The sequence below is a fragment of the Labrus mixtus genome, chromosome 5 (genome assembly GCF_963584025.1).
Source record: "Labrus mixtus chromosome 5, fLabMix1.1, whole genome shotgun sequence".
Classification (NCBI taxonomy): Eukaryota; Metazoa; Chordata; class Actinopteri; order Labriformes; family Labridae; genus Labrus; species Labrus mixtus.
The window spans coordinates 21,261,911-21,286,310 of record NC_083616.1 but is presented as its reverse complement, the minus strand read 5'-3'; the positions used below and the strand labels follow the sequence as shown (position 1 = coordinate 21,286,310).

The following is a 24,400-nucleotide window of genomic DNA, read 5'->3' as shown; positions in this document are numbered from 1 at the left end:
AAAGTTAGCAGAATTTTTATTCAATAAGAAGGTCAAAGATGTCAACACTTATTAAGACGAGTGGTATCGTATCTTGTACAGATAGTCATTGTTTCAAAAGTGGAAGAATAATTGTTATCTCAATGACCCTCTGAGTATTCATCAGGTCACAACAACATCGTCGTCTTGAGATATCAAAGTTTGAGATAACGACGCTCTTATTTCTCGTGATAATAAGATACGGTTGAGGTGTTCGTGATAACAAAACAATTGGCTGGTCGCTGTGCTAAGACAGGCCACAACATGCTGCAACATGCATCAAGAATATGGTTCAAATGGTAAACATTATAATGTAACCGCTTAGCAGTATAATGTCAGCAATGTACCCGTTAACTTATTGACAATCGCTTACATCTAACGAAGCTGCTTGAGATGAAAACACCATTCTTCAAATAACATAAAATCAGCACGTCCCCTAGAGCTTGCACAACATGTAGATGTAATCCCTAAATGAGAATTTATTATATGATCCTTATACATAATAATAATAATAATAATAATAAGAAATAATTAAGAGCACTGCCTGCTTTTCTGTTCCCTGCAGATTGCCTTTTCGTGACTGAATACTTCACCCGCACGCCTCGTAAGCTGAATGCTTTCAACTCCTTTGCGAGTGTGGAACTGTTCCACTTCAATGTGCCTGATGACACCATGATGGCCGTATGGAACCTCATCACCTTCAAGGAGCAAGGCGGCACGTTTGGAGACAGCTGCCCGAACCGCAATGTGACTGTGTAAGACATGGAGCTGCCTTTTCCTGTTTGTCGAAGTTCCACTCCAGCTTCCAGTCTGCTCCCTTTGTCTCGTAAAAAAATCGATCGATAAGAATCATAATTCAGTTCACCTCTGGTTAACAGTGAGCAGTGTCAGCTTTTGCGTGCATCCTTGGCATATGGAGCAACTGCTGTTTTCAAACACATTAGCATCCATCATGTAGCTTTGAATTCATCCCGTCTATTTTCATCATATAGGAGAGCTGGTTTCTCAGGTGACTCTTCTGTGTCCCTGTGATGTTGTGATTAACACTGACATGGATATCACATTCAAATGTGGAGAGCTGGATATGATTATCAATGTTTCAAATTTGAATTTTTCATATATGAATTAGAACAAGCCATCTGTGCTGTATGTGTGTGTGTGTGTGTGTGTTTGTGGGGGGGGGGGGGGGGTTCATAATTTAGCAGATGCCACTGTTGTTGATGAAAATATTAGGTCTTACAGGGATGTATTTGTAATCTGTGATGAACAGGTACTTCAGGTCCGGGGCTCCTCCAGTAATAAATCCTCTTTACACCCGCTTCCCTCTGGATACGGTTGTCCCAGGATCCTTTGCAGTGACTCTCACTTGGACTCTGCCAAACCGTACAACAGGAGCATTCAATGTGACCAGCCCGCTCCCTGGAGACTGGTTCCTAGCCGCACATTTACCCAAGGACGAAGGCAAGATCTCAGTCAAGGTAAACCTGAACGGTTATAATCGTAGCCTACTATCGTTTTGGAAATAGAATCTGAAAGTTTGTATTTGATTCAAGCATCAGTCGTTTAGTGGTTTTTTTCACGCTGTGCTCACAGAGGTCAGCTCATATACAAACAGTGTTCACTATGTGAACCTCCTGAAGGTGCCTCCATGCTTCAATAGTGGAATGTTGGATACTGCAGACAGGTTGTGTATGTTGCTGATGAGATGTGGCTATAAACACATGCAAAATTGTACAAACAAATGCACTGGAGTAATCATAGAACAAACAAGAACACAGAGATAACAGAACTATCTTTAACTTGGATCTGGGTTAGCAAACTTTAGCAACAGACTCTGCTGCAGAGCTAACATGCAGAGAGGTAGAAAAGTGCCCCAGAGACATCATACACACAACTCCCTGTACTATAGCTCAAATGACCACCATTTTTTTTTTCAGCACACAAACATTATACAGCATGGCTCACAGCTCTCGGATGCTACAGAAAATGCTTTTAGCTTTATGTTGACATGCCTAACATCAGCATGCTAAAATGTTCTCATTGAGAATTAAATCAGGTTGAGTGTTTATAATGTTAGTCGCGTATGTGTTGGCGTGCCAACTGCATAAAAAGCATGGCACCTCTTTGATGCTGTAGGAAAAGCGCTGAACTAAATTCAAACATCAGCATGTTAACATGTTCTCAATGTAAATTCAAGCAGATTCAATGTTTGCTAACAGTACACCTCAGGATGCTGGGAATGTAACGCTTTGCAGATATCCGGTTGTAAACCAAACAAATTAGTGGTTGAATAAACATAATAAAATCATGACGTGAAAAGCTTCAATGTCACAGTTTCATGGCTATTCTTTCAATACTGATCATATTATCACACTTAAAACCACATGTTAACATGATAGTGGTGCTTAATATACAGTCACTATTACTATATATTACTATTGGGTACATTGTGCAGGAGCTGTGCTTACCAAATTGACGTGCAATGGGCTAATCTATCTGATTATTATAAGATTTATTATCACTGTAGACCAGCTCTTTCTTGACTAGAGCATGAGCTACATGTAAGATGAACATCTCACCCAGCCTGAGCTGTTTAAAGCAGCAATTGAAAAGCTTTGATCTCAGCTTTGTTATACATCATACTGTAAAAGAGGCCGGTTAAACAGAATCTTATTCGTTTGAACGTGTTATGTAATGTATCTTAAATGAGATCTACATCCAACACTTTTTCTTCATGGTTACTTAACTGAAAAATGATGTAAGTATCTGCTGGGATTAGTATTCCACTTTGTGCTGCAGAGCTCAAAGAGGCAGAACAGAGTCACCAGAGTTTTTCTTCATCTCATCACGTTTTCCTGTTTGGCCACATAAACACCTGCTGATTTCCATTTCAGGCAATTTGTATGTCGCTGGCATGGTGTTCAGTTGTGCTTCCTTTGTGATTTCCTCTGGCTGGCAAAGGTGCAGCTGGAATTCACAACAATCAAAAACATCATCAGAAGTTGCTATCAAAATTGCATGTACAAAAAAAAAAAAATGGGTTTGTGATGGCAGCACTGGGAATAAAAGCTGCCTTTGCTAAACTGTGACATGCCTCAAATGACACACTGTAAAGATGGAAATAACATACCTATTCCAAATTATGCTTCCTGAAGCAATTCTCCAGCAGCCAAGATGTGATGTTTTCATTTCAGAGAGGAAACACGGGGAGGAAGGTATGCAAGCAAAACAGGGAGAGTGCACACTGCATTTATAAAAAACCTCAAGTCAAAAGCTGATCCAAGCACACAGGATTTCGAAGAAGCTTTTTTGCTTCATATCTCTTTGAAAAATCCCCATAGTGCAATCAAGAAACACTACATGGTTCTCTTCACTTCACAAAAATGTATTCATTTAAATGAATCCTTCTATATGAACATATTTCTACAACAACATCTACTACTACAACTCTGAATTCTTTGACATGTTTACCTCTGTGGTTTCTCATTGTTTAGGATATTGTTTTGTTTGTATAATTAACTCTTTTTTAATCTCATTATGTTTTAGGAAGACAAAAAGCAACATTTTACATGCGGATCATGCTCAATCACTTGCTTGTAGTAACTAGGTGCATCCTTAATTTAAATTCAATACATATTCATAAAGAGCTTAGATGAAGTGAGGACATTGATGGGACATATATATATTGAAGTTAAATATATCACATGTTTACCAATCCAAACAAACGTCTTTGTGCTTCTGGACTAAGATGTTACAACTTCATCAGTGTCCATTAAGTAATCTTATATCCAATTTAAGAGACTGTCATTTAAGGTTGTGGTAGCATATTCATAAAGCCAGGGTTGTGGGAATTTAGTGGGAAAGTTAAAACTACCGTAAGGAGGTTATGCTGTATGTTGATTTTGGCGCCCCCTCTGGACACTCTTTATTTCTCAGCTGCTCTTGTCTTGTACATACAGGTAGTGTTTTTTTGTGTGGAAAATGTCATCCTGCTTCCTTATAATAGGCAAACATGGCGCTTACCATGGATCTTTGATGTGGAAAATGTAAAAAAAATAAAATGAAAAGACGCTGTTTTGGCATCGTCTTGTATACTGCGTTTTTTGACAACTACCCCATTGCAGAGCTTAAAAGCATTGAAAATATCCACATAGAAACTACAATTCTACTCGCAGAGGGCATCTTTTGCATTTGAAGGTCAAATAAAGACATTAGTAATCATTTCAGTCGGTTTCATAACTAAAATAAAATGACAACAAGTGAGCTTAATAAATACATGCGAACAATCGTATACAATCTTATATAATATTTGCAAAAATCCATGTGAGCCTTAAAAATAAATGTGTATTCTCTTAAACCTCACTTATCACATATGCTCTTTTGTAAAGCGTCTCGAGATGACACTTGTTATGAATTGGCTCTATACAAATGAGTGATTGATTGACTTAATATAACAAAATCTATCACTTCTAATTACTGACTCAAAGAGCTATAGAGTTCAACAAAGCTGGATATAAGCTCTCAAAGGTTGTGCATGTAGCAGCACTATTGCAATGGATTGTTCAGGTGTAACTAATAAATGAGAAACTTATTGTAAACCCCAGAGTTTTCCTTAAAATTTCATTTTCTCAGGGCGTCATTGTGTCTGAAGGAGCTTAAATAAAGCAATTAGTCAGGGTTTCTATTCGGGAGGTGAAGTGCTCTACAGCCTAAATAGATTTTTTAGAGGCTTCAACTTCCTGCCAAGACTAAAAATGTAAGGGAAGTACATTCATTCTAATATTTAAAGCATTTGAATGTCATCAAAATCTGTCTGCAGTTATAATTTAAAAATATTGGCCTTCAAAATCCCATATTGGCTGCACGTTAATTAAAACCTATTTTGCTCTACATGACGCATGTGCAGGTCAGACTGACAGGCTGTAATAAATCAAAGGGTCACCTCGGCGGCTCCCTGACTAATGCCACATGTCACGGTAATTGTGACTGGAGCAGGGTGGGTTGGAGACTGCTTGACAGAAATGAAGGACCTCATTTGGCATTCGCACCTGTCCTTTTGAATCAAGCGCAAGAAGGGCCCCGGTTTCTTTCTAAAACAAATTTTACAGCAGATCATGCACATCAACAATTCACGGCTCGTGCCTCTCGGTCGTTCCGTCGGCTCGGCTCATCTCACAGAGTAATGCACATCAAGCATTAATGGTTCAGAACAACACGAGTGAAATAGCGGTTGCATGTTACGCTGTGTGGCAGTCAACGTGAGGACAGAGTGATATTAATCCAGCAGGGCGACAGGCTTTATGCACACAGGCCATTAGGGATTTTTCAGCCAGGTACTGCATGATATCTAATCTCTTCCTTACCGGCTTTTAAGAAATATTGCTGAGTTAACCACTTAAACACCATCTGAACCCCTGCTGTGTTACTTGTGCAGGGTCTGTCTGAAGAATGCCAGTATCTGTTCCAGCCTCAGCTCATCGTCCAGAAGCTGATCGGGATTTCGGTGCTTTATCCAGGATACTTCATCGACCAGATGATCCCTGCCCATAACAGATCTGCACTTTATAAGTAAATCTTTCAAATGAGTTTCCAAATCCACAAGCGAGGGTGGGGCATGCTTTGACATTACACTCTTTTTTTTTTGTGCACTTTCTGAAAGAGAAATACACTTTCATTTTTGCACTTTCTACATCCCCAGCCCACCCACTCATCTGCCTCTCAGGTTATGATTTTCATACAGTCTTCTCTGTGAGCTAACCTCAGATTTAAAAAAAAAAAAAAAAAAAAAGTGTGTGCTTCTAGTCTGATCTCCTTCCTCTTCTCTAAAAGTCACTACGGTATTGTAAACAAGAGCGTTATGAAATATTCAAGGTTTATGTTTATTTTTCTCATGATCCTTTGAAAGTGTCTGCATAGGAAATTATGTGAATGGCATTGAAATGTTAGTTTGTTAGTCTTGTGTATGTATATCATTAAATACTTTTCACTGTTTTTTGCATCATAAGAAAAGGTTGTGTAAGCACAGTTTTATAGAAGTTTATAAGCGCAATAACATGAATGAACAATTTTAACATTAATTATGAAGTTATGAAGGACATACTTATTTGTTGCTTTTTCTAAAACACTAAGTGTTCTTAGTGTTTGTATCTAATAATCATTTATAAAACTAGAAAAACACTAATGAACATTACCTTTAAATGTTTTATCTATCAGATATATTGCACAGCTTATGCTGGTATAATAACTTGCTTAAACATGCTTCTCTGTGTGTGTGTGTGTGTGTGTGTGTGTGTGTGTGTGTGTGTGTGTGTGTGTGTGTGTGTGTGTGTGTGTGTGTGTGTGTGTGTGTGTGTGTGTGTGTGTGTGTGTGTGTGCTTGTGCAGAGTGTTCATCCCTAATTATATATCCAAGGTGAAGGTCCAGCTGGTAAACTGCAGCACCAGGAACAAGAGTAGTGAGAGTTGTCCCGTGGTGCTGAAGATAAGAGCGCGGGCACCTCCTGTGCATAACTCAAGTGCCCTCGACTGCAGGGAGTGGAACCCATGTGAATTAGACACCCTTGTTCCTGCCTGGGAGCAATGGTACTACATCTTGGTGGAGAGATATCTCAGTAACTCCAACGTCTACTTCCGCATCGGGGTGCAGATCACAGGTGAGTTTGTTTTACAGGCAGAGTGTGATGTATACTTACTCTAACTGGTAAAGCAGGCTTTCCTAATCTAACGCAGTAAATGGCTTCATCCTGTATCAGAAAATATGAACAAAAACACAATCTTCAAATTGACAATCTTTTAATATGACATTAACAGTCTGGCCAGGCAGCTAGTGGCCTTTTATCATTTGTTCTTTATCTTAGTTGTTTTGTGGAAGTACATTTTATGAATTATATGATGGATGGATGGATGGATGGATAAGCGTTATTGTCCCCTGACGGAAATTTGTCTTGGACAACAGAGCCACACAAGACTGCAACAATAGACACCGAGTAGAAACAATCAAAACAGTATAAAAAAAAAGAAAAGAAAAGAACAACTGTAGCAATTGAGTGTGTGAAATTATTGAAAGATTTCAAAATGACTGAAGAATGAAATATAGTTTAATGTAACAACAAAGTGTGATAATAGAAGAATGATTGAAGTATGAAATATCTCATTTAAGTTTGATAATAACATAAGCTAACCACAAATGGCACATGGTCATCAAGCAAGCTGTCTATTAGATGCAAGAATTCACAAAAAGTGGCCTCTGATAGCATCATGACTAACAATCAATGAATCAATTACAACCGCTGTATGTGCCATCTCCGGGTCCAAATCACAAAAGGTACTGTGCTTTAGACATCACAGCACCGGGATGATAAAAAAAGTGTTGGCGGCTTCGTGCAATTTGCCCCTGTCATGCTTAAGATGGCATAGATCCATGTGGTGAAGGCTAAATCATTCATTTGTGGCAAATGCAACATAATACTCTGGATTGCTGTTTGATTATATGCACAGTGTATTTGAACTTGTGTAGGTTATTTCATTGGCACTTTGTCTTATTTGGGCATGTTTAGGGTGCACACACACACTCCGTACTGTGCCCAAGCAGGCAATTTTTCACAAAGCTCATTGTTGCGCTATTTATTGCAAGAAGAGAAGGGTAGGCTAAACATTTTGACTGTTAACCAAACAAGTTGTGGATTGAAAAGTAATTTTGAGATATCAAAATCAACACAGAGATGTTGGGAGGAAGATAATAACACTCCTTATCGGTTTACCTTACATCTGCAAGTCTCTAAATAATGGTAGACTAAATCATTAAAGTGTACTTGATCTCTGCCTTTTTTACTTTATGCTACTGTTAACCAATTTAAGTTTAAAAAAATCCAACAATTTATACAATTTTTGAACGTAACAACAGGACATCAGGGCTTAGCGCTATATTTTTAATTGCATTGCAGTTTTTCATACTGTGATGTGCAGTCGGTTTTCTTAGATGACATTGTTTGACAAAATTAGAAAATGAAGTAGAATCATTTAATGATTTAATTATAGGTAATGGGTTTTTTTTTCATAATTTTCTTCTTTCCTGACGATTTTCAAGGAAATCGTAATAATGCTTTTCACTACAGGGTTCTTGTTTCCAGCGATGTTCATAATTTGTCTTCTTGCTGCTTTTGATGTGTAATTTTAGATGATACAAGGGTGTCTTTTATAAACCGGAGGACTCAAAAATTAGGCCAAACAACAGCTCAGAGTAAATCTCTGCAGCGCTTCACATCCAATATTTGAAAATCAATCACAAAGTATAAAGGATTTTGGTTTTCAAATTGCACAGGTGCTCTCAGCAAATGAGTAATTCTTTGTATAATGTTGTCCTTGTATCAAAGCAAACATTTTAAATTGTCTTTTTATCCAATCCAAGACTCTTATGTTTCTTACTGATATGTGGGGCAGAAATTGTATTTTGGCCGTGTTGCGATAGGAGAAGGGAGGCCAGACGCTGCCAGCCCATTTAGACGCTTGTACATAAAAAGCAGAGTCCAAACTGAGGCGATGCGTTCAGGGTCTCCTCAGAGAGCTGGTGATGCCACGCTTAAGTGCTGCATGCTGCTTGGAGGTTGTGGAGAGCTGAGATATTCTTTATGCCCACTCCACAGGGAGGGCTCACAAATCTGCGGGAAGTCTACTCCCATGCAGCGATCCCCCTCCCTCTGTCGGACACTATACAGTGCACTTTGTCACCATGGCAACACAGACTAATTATTCACACTATATCCTTCCCTGCCTGCCAGGCAGATCTTCCTTGACCTTTTGTGGATTTAAATTGAAGAACACCTCAGGTTCAGGGACCATCTGGTGTCCTAACCTTCTCAAGCTTTCTTTCTCTTATTGGCTATTGTTAATATGCACTGTCTCAGATAAAGGTTTCTTAATTTGAATTCAATCTAATTTACAGGTATCACAGTAGCAGGCGAGACAGGAAGTGGGGAAACTAGGTTGCACTTTATTATTTATTATTGTTGTCTAACAGTATTTTCACAGCAGGTGTCTTGCCCTAAATAGATCAGTGGGCATCAAAGAGACTGTACGTGTCATGCTGTATATAAACGCAAACTAACTCTTTGGATTATGTATGTCGTGAAACGTAGCATGTGCTTTATATATTTAAGTCTTTCTGGTATTACACAGATTTCTTTGTCTCTGTTAAATCTGCTGCGAGCCTCCAGTATGTGGTGTTCCAGTATTTTGAGGAGTGCTTCAGCTGCCTGAACGGACATCAAAATACTTCAAACCTTTTCTGAGACAACTCTATGCAAACCAGGCTGAGCAAGAGAAGCCTTTGAAATCCTTTCCCCTTGGGGATTGAGAGTATTTGATAGTACTCTGCCAGTTGCCATCAATGACCATTTTGCAGTGAGTTGCTTTGTGTTGAGTGAAAGCATAGTGTTTGCAATTACTGTGAATCCTGTCTCATTAAAAAGCAGTGTACAGAGCTGAAACCTTTATGTTTACAGCACAGGAGCCCGCCAAGGGGGATCATTCCAAACATTTGCAAAAGATGTAGCTTCTTATAAAACAGTTGAAATAATGATTTTTCCCCCCAGTTTGCTTTATTTAATCGGGAATATTAACACAAAACGTTGAAGGCATGTTTTTAAATCTACAATGTTCAGCTCATGCAGGATTCCGTCTGATTGATTTCCTTTTTTGCTTTCTTCCTCCTCCGACTAGATTGCTCCAAGTCCAACCTGTCAAAGGACCAATCGCAGCCCGGCTCCTCCATGAACATGCCTCAGTCTTTTGGAACAGCGATGGGTTTCTCCCTCTCCGACACGATGTCGATGGCCGCCCTGCCCGGCCTGTCCCAGAATGCCAGTCACCTGCACAGCTCCGAGGACAGCATCATTTACCTCGCTCCTACCGCCGACGCCAACAAGTGCTGGCCAATCCGCCCGACTCTGCGCAATGAGCTGGACACCTTCTCTGTGCACTTCTACGTCTTCTTTGGTCCGAATATATCGATTCCACCCGACAGAGCGGCCGTGTTTGCAATTAACCTGATGCCCGTTTTAGACAGCGGAGGAGTCCTCAACATGGAGCTCAAACTCAACATGGTGAGACCCTCTAACTGCATCCTTCCTGCTTTCAAAAGATTATCCATGAAAAAATCATGATTTCTTCAAATTATAAAAAAAAGGGACATTTTCAATCGTAATCACAAATACAAACAAATTACATTTTGAAATATTACTTTCAGTTCTTCAGTTGAAGTTGCAGGATTAACCATTTTATACAAAATCTTCATAATGCTTCAGAATTTAAGCATTTTGTACAAATCCTGCCTATATAAGTAAAAAATCTTCATAGTGGGTTCTACATGGATACATTTTCTTTCAAAATGTTGGACCGTGGTCTGTTGCACCTGTAGCTTTGAAACGCCTTTTAAAAGGAGATAAATGTAATCTGTAAAGTAAATATGAAAAAGTTATTGCAGGATAAACCCCCTGCCACAAAGGGTGAATAATTGGGCTCACAAAGCGTCTGGCTGAGCAGACCTGCTTAATATGGATGCTCTGATGGTCAGAGGCTTTGCTGTGGGAGCTGAAAAAGTTCACAATGAAACAGGCGCCAGTGTTTGGGCTTGTGTCATATGTCTCTAATTGAGAGGGGACAAAATGCAAAAATCAGCCAGGCAGGATTGGAAATGTCTTTGTTAAGCTGTCCTTCAGAAAGTGATGGCATTAGGATGCACCTGCAGCCGCTCGGCAGGTCTACTGGGAGCCAGCGACTGAAGAGCTAACGGCTGGCAGATGGACTTTTAAATGTTTCACCCGTAATAGAAAGTGAGCCAGCCAATGTTGAAACTACTTCAGTATGAAATCTAAAACTCGAAAGGTTCTTTGATTGTTCAGTTCCAAGGAAGATCCTGACATTTTTGGGAAATATGCTTTCTTCACTCTCTCTCTGGGAGTTGGATTGAGATCTGTTTCATCTCCCTGCATTCACAAAACATATTGGTCAGGGATATTTTTAGCCTCCAAAAAAGGAGGAAAATACTCACCACAAACAAGCTTCAAAACAACCTCTGAACAGACTTTGTCAGGGGACTGTTTTGTTGACTACTGTCTCTCACTTTTCAAAATGACCCAGTTACTTTTTATATCGTTTGCCAGCAAGCCGGCCATTTATATCCAAGAATCTCCTGAATTTATTCATATTTGGATAAATGTGAAAAGACGGGATTGATGAAGCTCTGTGAAGAACTTCAACCACCTTGGAGCTTATTAGTTACTTTATTTGAAACTAAATCGTATACTGATATCAATATACAGAAAATGTGCAGAGCTGAAATGATTTGATTATTTATTGTTTGTAAAAATCCAAACATGTTCCACTGCACTCTTTAAACTGTGAACATGTGCTGGTTTTCTACAATTTCTCTGGTACCTAAGCCGGTCGAGGTTTGGACTGCCCATGAACAAAACGTTTGAAAAGGATGTCAACTTTTTGGCCCCCCAAAAATATTTCATCCTGGGAAAAATAGAAAACCTCAGGAGGTGAAACAGAGGAGGATACAGCTCCCAGGACAAAAAGACAAGCAGTAGATAGGCCTATCATGTTTACAGAAAAAGGAAAACAGAGTAAAAAAAAGTCTTAAAACTTAGAATTTACAGATAGATGTAGATTTTAAGGGGTAGGTGTATTTGGAAAGAGGACATGCTAGATAATCACTGGAAAGACAAACACGAGTGAGACAAACAAACAGAGCGAGAGAGCGAGACAGAGAGAGAGAGAGAGAGTTTAACATGTGAACTAGGTAGAGATAGGGGAGGTTGCAGCCCCTGGGGGAAGATGATCCAGATCAACATCAGGATAAGACTCCGACATCCAGTAGAGAGAGAAAGGTTACTGCTTCCAGACTTTGCGATAAGACGGGCTAAACACATCTTTCATCTCCACTGAACACACACTGATGAAAATTGATAATCAATCTGCTCATCTAACCGCAGGTGAGATAGCAAACAGCCTTGTTTCCCAAAATGTCAGAAAAGAGAAAAGATATTTGACTTTTAAGGAAATGAAAATGATTGACTGCAGCTTCTTTTATGGCTTTTTCAGTGATTGCTTGGTTCCTGTGGCAATTTTTAAAAAGAGGCAACTCTCAGCTCATGGAAAGGTTGTCTTTCAACCCTTACTCTGTTGAGTTTTCATGTTCTTTCTTACAGGTGTGCAGCCCAATCAGTGTGTGTAGTTGGTAGAGTTTGGCTTGGCGCATCCTGTAAGACGTTACAGAGACAGTCTGCTGCGATGCACCCTGGTCTCTGTGATTTTTCATATGAGCAGCTAGATGTATTCTACAGAGATTCTGTCATCCTACATTATTCTACGGACAGATTCCCCCCCCCCCCCCCCCTCTGTGGTGATCTGTCACTTGCTTGTCACAGGAGCAGAATCCAGTCAGCCGTTGCTGGTGGGGGACTGTGGCAGATTTGCAGGGCTTTAGGAGACAATAGCTGGAGCTGCTTGTCTGCCTTGCATCACTCTGTGTGAAAGACGGAGAAAGGAAGGCAAATGGCTTTTTCTCACACTGATACCTCAGCTGGCAGTGGATCACTTTAATCGCTTTAGATCTGTTTTATAAGATTTCTTTAGGTCGGCCTCATGCAGAGACAGAAAATGCTCGCTCTGTGTTTGATGTAAGACTGAGACAGTATCAGTGTTTGCCTTAGCTTTCTTGTTGACAGGTTTTTTTTTTTTTTTTTTTTTTTTAGCTTACAGTGATTCCAGACTGGTCTCATCAAATGACATGTAAATTACACCAAACGCATTGAGTAATTTTGTGTGTGATCACAATGCTTTTTTTCTCTCTTCTCACTTATGGTATATTACATATGTTACCTTATCTTATCTTACAAGCAGAACTGAACTGATGTACCTAAGATTTTTAATGCAAAACATCATCTGTTCATAACTCATTCGTTTTGTTGCCTTGCCAAAAACTCTTAGGCTGTGTCCGAAATCACTCACTCATTCCCTACTCCCTATTCACTGTATAGTGAGTTTAATGCAGTGGGCTATATAGTGCACTCACTCAGCAAAATTAAAAAACATTTCGGACACTACTCGTTCACTCACCGGCCGCTGACAGTGACGTCATTGTTGTCGCGCAATTGAAACTTGCAGCTTAGCAACGGCCGAGGATCAATAACAACGGTAAATAACAGCATGAATTTCAGTGATAACTCATATTATACTGAGTGTGTTTTCATGAAACATTTACAAATAATAAATACTTATAAAATATTGAATTTTACATGATGAGACATATTTTCGGACCAAAACTAAATTATTTATGCTCACAGACTCTGGTTTCTCGTCTGTCATCATCATTAGGACAAACTAACATCACTAAAGTTGACGATCTTTTCATCTTTATTAAAACCGATCATAGATTTCAGTAAAACGCTCTGAATATGAACTTTAATGAGTTTCTGTGTTCATGCTGCTCGCTCCTCTCTCGTCTGTCTGAGAGCAGCCGAGTCAAACGCCACTCTCCGCTCGTAAAAATCTTTTGAACCGCAACCGACTATATAGGGTATGACCATGCTCACTAGGGAGTGATTTCGGACACAGCCTTACTGTTGCAGAGTGTGTTTAATATTCCTACAGTAATGAAGACAAACCATACAACTGAAACAATCACCGCAAGGAAACCCTGTGAACGTTCTCCTGACTTTGTTCTATCCTCAAAAACACAATGCCATTAAATGACATGCAACAAGCTTCACATTCATAGGCAATACATGCAATGTCTGTAAGTTTAATTAGGTTTTTAAACAAAAGGCAGTCCTCTTAATATGCCAAAAAAACACTTTAGTGCGCCCCAACATTTAAAGCTTCTACCCAATGTCTTGGCACTTTAAAAAATTGACTAGACATCGGGAAGAAGATTTGTTTGGTTGGTCTATCTCTCTCTAAGGCTGAGCCCACCTTGAAGAGGAAAATCATTTGGCTGCTTGTATCTGCAATCACAGCCTTTGGGTGTCCCACATATCATGAAAACAAGTGAGAGTTAGGGTTAGCTTAGCAACATTAATGTGCTCAGAGAATGACATGCTCAGCTGCCATGGCCATGTCCTTTAAGATTTAAACATGTCTAATATCTTCTCGTCATTATGGTCTCCTCTACCTGTATATTTAAGTGGAAGGTTGACCCTCTTGGTTGGTTGGTTCAAGAGGCATGCATACCAAATGGACGGGGAATTTATGAAGGTTTTTAGGAGGTGCTCTAATTTTTCACCAAATTTGAGCTTAATCAGATTTATACTCTAGGAGGACTTTATCCATATGACCCCTGGAAATGGACAAAATTCACCTACATTTCCACCTCGAATGTAAACAGTGGAGTTTCTGTTAGAGTGTGGCTGTGTGAGACTTTTTGTAGCTCTGGAGATGATACTGTATAAATGCCTGCCAAACTGCATACATTAGATGAAACACACTGTGCAGGGTAATTGATGAAAAATATTAAAGAGACAACAAAGAAAAACAAAAGTTAGGCTTCTTAAGACATATTTGTCCGGATATTTTTCTATAGTTCTTTGTTTCAGTTGGTAACCTTGAGCATCACATTTCTGGAAGATAGCACTCCTGATTGATTAACGCCTCTGCCACTCACGTTCCACAATCAGGACTAACAGCTGCATAATGGATCAGGCTTATAAATCACAAAATTAAATGTGATTGATGCAACAGTATTCACAACATTGTTACAAAGTGCTCCCAAGTAAAAGCAATAAATAAAGCCCCAAACAAGATTAACTTTAAAGTAGCAGACATTAATTTAAAATGGGGCCACAATAGGACGTGAAAGTACCAGAAGAATAAATTTAACAACAATGCCCTGACAACAGAGAGGTACTAATGGCAGGTTAATAGACGGCAGCGATGCAGAGTGCAGAGGAATGGTCAGAGGAAATTACACGAGGGCTGGAAGACAGATAGAGACTGCAAAGTTATCAGTAACATCTTAATTTCAGCTCAACACACAGAGAACAGAGGGATTTCCTGTTATCTCCAGCACATGAACGGTTTAGTGATAGATTTGGCACTAACCAGACACATCACATAATAATCATCTTTATCCTGAGAGCGTCTTCATTTCTTAATTTCATGCTTTCCGCTGAAGCAAGGTGGTAGTGGACATGTGACATGGAGACAGGATTAGATAGAGACAGAGAGTGAAATTGTGCAGGCACAGGATATTAGTCAATACAATTCTAATAAAGGGCTGCATGGTGGTGCAGTGGTTAGCGCCTGTTCCTGGTTTGAATCCCTGTCAGACAGGGCCTCGCTGTGTGGAGTTTGTTATTCTCCCTGTGCATACATGGATCCTGTTCACGTACTCCGGCTTCCTCACACAGTCCAAATACATGATTTTTAGGTTAATTGGTAACTCTAAATTTCCCCATAGGTGTGAGTGTGACTGGTTGTCTGTCTCTATATGTCTGCCCTGTGATTGACTGGCGAACAGTCCAGGGTGTACCCCGCCTCTCGCCCAATGACAGCTGGGATCGGCTCCAGCACCCTGTGACCCCGAACAGGAAAAGCGGGATAGATAATGGATGGATTGATATTAATAAAGTGAACAATATCATTTAATGGAGCTTAAGTATTAGAAAAAAAGACTTTCAAATTTTGGCTATATAGCTTTCCCATATTGATTTGTTCTTTCAGCCCTTAGCAAATAAGACATTTCCTGGCTTCATCCAAGCCAGGGATTTTCACAACGTAAATGTTTATCTATTTATACAAAGACATGGGATTTAATATTTTAAAAAGCATCCTATTAAATCCTTATTTATAAGCTGCACATCATTTAAAGACACAAAGCCTCAAGTCGTGATCTGTGTAAACCATTTCAGGATCCTGATGTCCCTGTGGCACTTAATCTCATCTTGGGGGAGTTTTCTTGGGTGGGTTGAAGTAAAAATGTTCCCAGGCTTTTCTATTGTGTTGATTTTATGAGAGAAATGATATAACATCATATTTGTGTCACCTTTATTTATACCCCCAGCACATCAGTTAAGGTGAGAATCTGCTGTTTTATTTATTGTTATTGGTATATTGATATTTTTGGCTGGATTTCTCCTTCTGTTCTCAACTCTTGCACCGTGATCTTATCACACATGATTTTCTGTGCGCCAGGAGGAAAAAGTAATGAGTTTTTGCAGAACGGCAAAAGAAAAATCTATTTCCTTATTTTTTTTTTTTTTGTTTGGCTCGGCTCTCAAATAGGTGGCAAGAAAGCGCGTTACAAGTCAGGAAAAAACAGAATTTAGTCCTAAAAGAGGTGTTGAGTCACTCTGTAGAGTTCTATCTGGGCGAGGAGGAGGGACAGTTTTTGAGGGAACTTATTTCCTCCTGTCTCATCACATTGTGTTCCTTCTCCATCATACAGGTTTGATAGGGAAGTCTCTGAAAATGTCAGCGACAGTTCTGTCATTGTGAATTCTGGGCTTGATTGTTGCAGAGATAGATTACGGTACGAAGGCTCCCTGGTTTTACATTTGGACAAAAATCCACCTTGTGTACGGTAGAAGTGTTTGTGTCTCTTTACCCACATTTGGAAAATCTAAATCAACTGCAAGAAAATAGATTCTCGCATTCTTGAAAACAGAAGTGAGCGTGATTGGACGAAAGGTGAACACCAAACAGGTCAAGGTTTTATGATGGGAATAAGTTGAGGTGTTGGCAGACCTGTCTGTCTATCAGCCAAAAAACAACCTATATATTATTCAGTTTAAGCTTAATTGAATTAAAAAGTTTAAGACATATAAAAATGTAACCCCTTGTGGGAAATTAGCAGTAGAGACCTAACCCGGTTCTGACCAGGCTGTAGACATGTTTTCATTGTATTAGGCCTATTGGGGTTGACTCGCTTTTGTAACCAGCTTCAAGTGACCATTTGAGGCATATTGAGGAGCATTTCTTACTTTGCTTACTTTGGCATTATTTCTTAAGACTTATTTTGCTTAAAAAAACCACTGTGAAACCTGATTGTGGTCCTTTAATAAATAGCCAGAGAACCTCAGAGGTATTCCAGCTCTGAGGGCCATAAATGTGTGTGCCATATTTCACAGCAATCCATCCAATGGTTACATAGAAATGTCAACAGAAAATTACAAATCATTTAACGACAATAGAAAAATAAATCACAAGCTTACCAAAGTAAATAGGTACATCATCTGATTGGGAACTATGACTCTATGCAAAATGACCTCCATCAAAGAAATGTTGAGATATAATAATTAATGGTTTGAACCTTTGACCTGCTGTCGTCAAAGGTGGTTAAATATTGTTAAATATTGGATACACGTTTTGTAAAAATGAATGTAATATTTCTTCAGTCAGAACAAAAGGGATGAACAAACTGACAGAGCCATGTTGCTAGCATGTCTACCTTTGACCGAACTCTTTATGACCGTTACTCCAGCGTTGAATGAGTCTCTCTCCTGAGTCCTGACCTTGTTGCGGCATTTGGGCATTGTGACTGGGTTGCCTTGGTAATCCATCTATGAGTATAACTCACTCGAACTTCATCTTCAAACTGTAGAAGGACAAAATGGACAAAAGTGTGGAGGAGGTTGGAGGGAGGGAGTTACATGAAATGCCAGTAGGCGTGATTGAGTCTTACTACCAGGAGAGTGGAGACCAGATGGTGAGTTTAGGACGCCTGAAATCTCAGCACCTGGCAAACTGTTTTTTGAGTCATTGCATTAATCAACAACTGCCAACTCCGTGCATATACATTATGTTCATTCTGCGCTGGAGGTGCAAAAGAAGTATTCTTTATTCAAGAAATAATTGCCTAAAGTTATCCCCGAACCGCCGAGCACATTTCCCTCTAGCCGCTTCGCAGATGACCATAATGTGCTACACTGTGTTCTGTAAAGTTGTTATCTGAAGGAGGATGACTTTTCCCGTCTTTGACTGGCAGTTCCAGGTAACTTAATTGGACACTTTTCACAATAGTTGTAGAAAACGCTTTGCTGCACCTCCTCCTCCTCCTCCTCCTCCTCATTCCCCAAAACAGAGACACTGTGAATAAATTAGAAGGAGTTTTGAAAGTGTCAAATTTGATGGCTGAGTGAACACGGATGCTTTCTGAACACTTGCAGTCATTTCTGTCTTCCATTTGTGTTCCTGTTTCTCTTTACTGATACACCAAATTGGACTGTAGTGCTCTCCTTTCACCCCTCTGCAGAATGAGCTAATTTGTATAAGCATATTCAGATCCCAACGCTTGAATAATTCTCCAGGATTTTTTATTAATTTTTTTTTTAATGCATGAGCGTGTTAATGTTTAATTGATGCTTTCAGGAGATAAACTGCCAACATCTTCATTAGGTGCCCGAGGCAGACAGGGGGAGAGCAGTTTCACTTGATTTGTTAGTTTTAAAGTTTACTATCTCTCGGCTGAGGGGAAATAAGAGCCAAGGTAATCATGGACAGTGTTAGCTCTGCGGTATGATGGCAGCAGATGGTTGATGGTTGGACAGATGAATGACATTCACTTATGTTTCCTCCTGCAGTCTACGCTTAGAGGAGCTAACGTCACAGTGTTTGGCTGCCTGAACCACGGGATGCCACTTTTCTTACGAGAGAACTCATCACTGAAATGTGAATCAGGTACGTCAAACTTAACCAGGACTATAAGTGTGAACTCCAAACTGTTGCAAACGCTTACTTTTTGACAACATAAACCCCTTTTTAGCTCTTTTAACTCCATGAACCTTGACTATCATACATAATCGACTACAATTCTTTTGCTTAAACTTCAGCTCACAGTTCAACTGACAAAAATATTTTAGATTAATCCTTCAGGGCATTCGCGTTGATTTCTTTACTTCACTCCAACAGTTTATGTCAATTTATAATCCACACATGGCTGACATTTAAACCCCTTTAGTGGTTGAACTTCAAGCAAATCTTTGACACATCATACTTCGCCATTACTCTTACTCCTTAATTGTTTTAACTGCAAAACCTCATGAGCAAAAACATTATTAATGTAACATTTTCTAGTTTATATAGTTTTTTCTTTTCTTTGTTTATAGCTATTTTAGTGTCAAATATTCTGTCTTAATTTCAATCAACACATTTTTTCCTTACGTTTCAGAATCGGAGTCTGGGTTTTTCCTCACTGTGAACGCCTCTGCTAATATCACCAAACTGAGGATTCCCTACCCACAAACAGGCACCTGGTACCTGAGCCTGCGCTCTCTGTGTGCCACTGAACACGGGTGAGACAGATTATACTATTTCTGCAGCTCTGCAGACTCTCAGACTCTGCTTCACTGTTGAACTTCACTGAACCTCATGAAGTTGAATTACTTATTCATCATTAATATTCATCAAAAGAAACTACTGGCTTAAAGTTGTAATAAATAGTTTGAAAGTTACTGTACAGAGAAAAAATATTATTCACTTATTCACAAGAACTTTAAGTAGACACCACTGTCATGACTCATGATCTCTGCTCAGTGAACTACAGAGTAGCTTTTTTCTTCTTCAAATGTTTGTGTAGGACTATTTGTGTTTGTGTTTGTTTCGTGGCTATATGAGATGGTGCTGTGGTCTTTGCTTTCATGTTGTGGCCTTTCTGTTTGTCTTTTTTAATGCGGCTGGGATTTTCCTTTTTGCAAAGTGTTTGGATATGCAATTGTCAGAGACTTACCGGCCACAGTAAAACCTTTCTTACAAGACAGACCTGGCCAAGCCATCAGCCAAAAAAACAATCTAAACACTTTCAATATCAACTTTAACAAGTTTGAAATCACACAATTTGAAACAGGTTTTCAAATAATCATTGGTCTCACATTAAAAACCACTATATTATTTATGTTCCTCTTCAAAGTGTGAAGTGATATCAGTGAGCCAGAGGTTTCTTTTTTTTTTTTTTTGAAAAAAACATGATGTAGCAAAGATAATCTGAATTTGACCTCAATCACCAATTTAGAGATTAAATAACAAAAGTGTAAACTATGCTTACATGTTGGGTTTCTTATGCTAAACAAGCCAGTCTACATCCATCTTCTTAATCTGTATTCTCCTAACTCTAATCAAGAAAATGGTTCAGCGTAATTCCCAACGTTTTAAACTAGTCTATACAAATGTAAGTATGTTGTACATTTTCTTGGGAAGTTAACCCAAAAAGACTTCAACACATCATTTACAAGCTCAAATTGACTGAAACCAGCTGAATGAGTGTTGCTCATAAATCTTTGACAGCCTCATAATCAAGTCTTTGGCTTGGTCCCACCGCCCCAAATCAACCTCTCTGAGACAATATTTGCTGTCAATTATAGCAAGACAATTGCAAAATAGGACATTCAATATTTCTCAAAAACTCCTCTATTTATAACAATCCCTAGTTTGTTTACCAAAATTAATAATTGAGTGCTGCAGTGAAGGCTGGCTGTTTAAAGAGAGCAGACTTCCTCATTCAGACACATCCCCTCCCATCTGTCACGCACCAGATTCATTTAGAATTGGCTCCATAAATGTGTTTCTGGTTCACACCTAGCATATGACATGGGAGGGGGGTAGATTTTTAGGTTTAGGAAGCAGATTTTTGTAGTTTTAATATTTGCATATTATGCAATCTTAATACAATTATACAAATAAGTCTAGTCTGAAAAAGAAAAAAAGGCCTCAAATATAATTTATCATTTTGCAGGGCACATGAAATACCTGGATATCTTTTATATGTGTCCAGTATTTATCTTGTTAATAATATTGTATCATCTAAAAGATGAATAGTGAAAGTCTTCTTTTGAGTCTGGGCTTCCTTTGTCATTCATTTTTTGTCAGTGTTAACCATTCATAGAAGAAGAAACATTTTGTAAAACAGGCTGAGTGAGATGGTAGTTATTCCATTCATTCTGTTACTCTTGTTTGTAAAAGATAAGATATGGTATTCTTATCTCTATCTGCCTCCACAAACAACAAGTTGGACCTTCTCCTCTAACAATCGTTAAAACATTGTGAGAAATACTCCAGGTGGATAAAACATGTCCATGAAGAGTTTTTTTCAACAAGTTCTTCATGAGCTCTGCAGCAGATTGAGCTGTTTGCTGAATCTTTAATCGCACCAAAATTTAAACAGAATGAAATTAAGCCAATCTTTTTTTTTCTCCCTCTGACCACTTGGGAATCCCAATTGAATTTGAATAACAAATAATAGCAGATGGTGTGGGACACGGTCTCGTCCTCACATGAGAGCACTGCTGAAGCAGGAAAATGTGGGAAAACACAGACATCGCGACGTGTCAGATTCCCTCACATTTCACACTCTTTAAATCAATCAGGTCTGTGGATGGTAGCTGCTCTTCAGCACTACAATTAAGTTGATTGATGTGATCTAAAAATAGATAAGTGAACAGCTGTGACAATTAAAAGGAACGCTCTGGAAGAAAGGTGAATAAAGACATCTTTTACCTCCTGGAGTTTCATACTTTGTGACGGATTGTATACAATAGCAATTAGGAAAGATACAAATCCAAGCACACATGTGAATGTTTTTTTGTTCACTGTAGTGTCAATTATACATGGATTATGTGTAAGTAAATCTACAGGTGTTATTTATAAAAAACAACCTCTATGGGAACATGCATTCTGAACTCATTCCAACATGTGGTTGAATTCCCTAGAAATAAAAAAAGATATCGACATGGAAGGTTAATTATGGAGTTCTGTCTTGAGAAGGATAGGTGAAGGGTGGGAACTGTGAAAAGAACCTATAAGTGAGATACATAATGAAGCTATACTCCTAATGCACAGAGATAATTAGTTGGAAATGACTTTTACAATTGCTTTATGAATTGAGAGATTGAACAGGTGCAACAAAGTTAAGTTGTCTGAAATGAACGTTTGATCTTCAGAGTGCTGGGATGATATTAGAGATAGAGGAGATACAAAAAAAAGAGAATAAGAGACTACTCCAATACTACTGTAGCTGCTCTGTGCGATTTCATTGGCTTTGATTGAAACATCAATGTCCTCAAGCTGACATTCACAAAATGATTGATAAGTTTAAAGTCATGCGTGTTTACATGTCGATTAGGCACTTGAGCAAAATTTGACATAAAGCAATAAACACAAAAACAGCTGAGGCAGACGTGAATGTTTTTCGTTTTTTCATGTTTTTCCATAAAAGGAGCTGCACAAATTTTAGATTTTGACCCAATAGTGGTGCTAAATGAACAGTAATGTTTCTCAAGTGTTGTTTTGGTCCATCCTTAAGGGGCCATGAATGTGTTGACCTTGTTCAAATGGTTAAAAAGCAAAAGCTGTCAAAAGCTTCTCACACAAAAAGTGGTCTTCATTAACAAAGGATCATAAGGATTCATCATCAACATGAATCTACATAAAGTTTTGAAGATATTTAAGATTGGAGCAAAGTGGTTCAACTCAAAGATAGACTGCTATCTTTTAAGCCATCCCTGTAGCCTGGTTGAAACAACTACCCCAACATAAAAGCAAGCCAGCCAATGTCTTCTCTAACAGAAGTCAAATGTACCTACATTCCCTTGTGGTGTGTGTGATTTCCCCATGCTAATGTTAACTCTGTCTGTGACTTCTCCAGATTTGAAGCCTGCACCAACATCACCGCTGAGGTGTATATGCGCTCATACCTGACTCCATGCATCAATGACTGTGGGACTTACGGACAGTGCAAGCTCCTGCGCACCAACAACTACCTTTATGCAGCTTGTGAATGCAAAGCAGGTAACGGTTCACTTTCAAGACCATCGTATGTTTCCGGCTCACATGAACACATTTTTTTCCTCTTTGTTTTTGTTTTTTGAATTAACCCACCGTCTAAATATGAACTAGATTCAGATAAGGTTATCTTCATGCGTCTTTTAAAAAAAAAAATCCTATTGTGTGCCATGTTAATATTCAAATTGCATTCACGTTAACAAAGCCGATGTAAGGGAGTCAGTCACTCACAAGGCAAGTTGTTTGCTAGAAGTGGAGACATAATTGGATAAATATGGTTTGTACACAAGAAAGCCTTAATTATTAATCAGGATTTAATAATTACCAAAAGTGTGACCATGAATTAGTAATTGGAAGTGACTTTCAGCAGTCAAAAGCTCTTCTTGCAGACGAGATAAGATAAAACTTTCTCGGAGGAAATTGGGTCATTACTGCCGCTGAGAATGTCTAATTTGTGGGAGAATACATCACCCCCAGTGACAAGAGAAATGGAAGAGAGAAAGGTGTGATGGCACAGGTCGTTCTACAGAACTGAGCTGACAATATAGCATTGAAAGAGTATGTATAGCTGCTCAATGATTCATACAGCAGGCTGGTATTAATCCTCTAATAGAAGCCATTTCATTAAGACAATAAAACAGGCTCGTAATTACGAACAGCTTTTCAATAAAAAATGAGCTTATGAAACTAAACAAAGCTCGTCCTTTGAGGCTTTTTTAAATCCTGCCTTTGATCTTCTTTTATCGGAGCCGCTTTCTCTTCCGTTAAATTCATTGTCATACTTCACATGTGTGACTGCTTCCTGGCAGGCGCTTTGCATTCAGCCGTTTGCCCTTGGCCCGTCTCACACTGCAAACCCCTCCGTTCAGTAGTGCTCACGAATGCTTAATGCACACTGTCTCATCCAATATAGCACTTGATAAGGATCCAATTCAAGTGGAAAAACAGGGATGTTTTAACAGTGGATGGAGCTCACACCAGGAGGCTTTATCGACCACGATAAACAACTTCACACAGATCTGTTTTTAGTTATTTTTCACTGAGAAATGTGTGTTTAAAAGAAAGGGCTTACAAAGCATTCATCTTGTCAAGAGATAAATATTTTATCCATTTTAAGAGATGTTTGAGATTCTAAAGAGCTGAGCTTTGGAGACAAACTGATTAATCTGACATAGAAATACTTGTCATCCATTCAGTCACAAGGTTTTAACTTCCTGAAAGTTTGTTTAGAGTTTAAGGAAGACAAACATCTCATAAAGGTTTTCCAACTTACAAAGTCCGCAAACGCAAAAATAATTTATTTTAGATCTCTACTTTCCTAGCTCAACACACAGTACAGGGCTCATATGTGTGTGTCTGTGTTTGTTAGGCTGGGAAGGCTGGGGATGCACAGACAACTCCGAGGCCTACTCCTACAGCTTCCAGCTCCTCTCCACCCTGCTGCTCTGTCTCAGTAACCTGATGTTCGTCCCTCCTGTGGCCATTGCCATCCGAAGCCACTACCTGCTGGAGGCGTCCGTCTACATCTTCACCATGTTCTTCTCCACTGTGAGTGCTTGCACCGCAAACAGAGTGGTGCATGGTTTATCCTCCACTTTAAAAAAAAAAAA

At 39.1% G+C, this 24,400-nt stretch overlaps 1 protein-coding gene across 1 annotated transcript in view; it reads left to right on the top strand.

Moving 5' to 3' along the window:
* The window catches only part of tmem8b (transmembrane protein 8B), a 40,391-nt gene that overhangs the window by 4,381 nt on the left and 11,610 nt on the right, over positions 1-24,400 (top strand). The window contains exons 2-10 of the mRNA XM_061038507.1: positions 584-773; positions 1,289-1,496; positions 5,453-5,586; positions 6,402-6,670; positions 9,735-10,117; positions 18,599-18,695; positions 19,186-19,309; positions 22,654-22,796; positions 24,160-24,338. Coding sequence (XP_060894490.1) covers positions 584-773; positions 1,289-1,496; positions 5,453-5,586; positions 6,402-6,670; positions 9,735-10,117; positions 18,599-18,695; positions 19,186-19,309; positions 22,654-22,796; positions 24,160-24,338 — 1,727 coding nt within the window. The remainder of the gene's footprint in view (positions 1-583; positions 774-1,288; positions 1,497-5,452; positions 5,587-6,401; positions 6,671-9,734; positions 10,118-18,598; positions 18,696-19,185; positions 19,310-22,653; positions 22,797-24,159; positions 24,339-24,400) is intronic.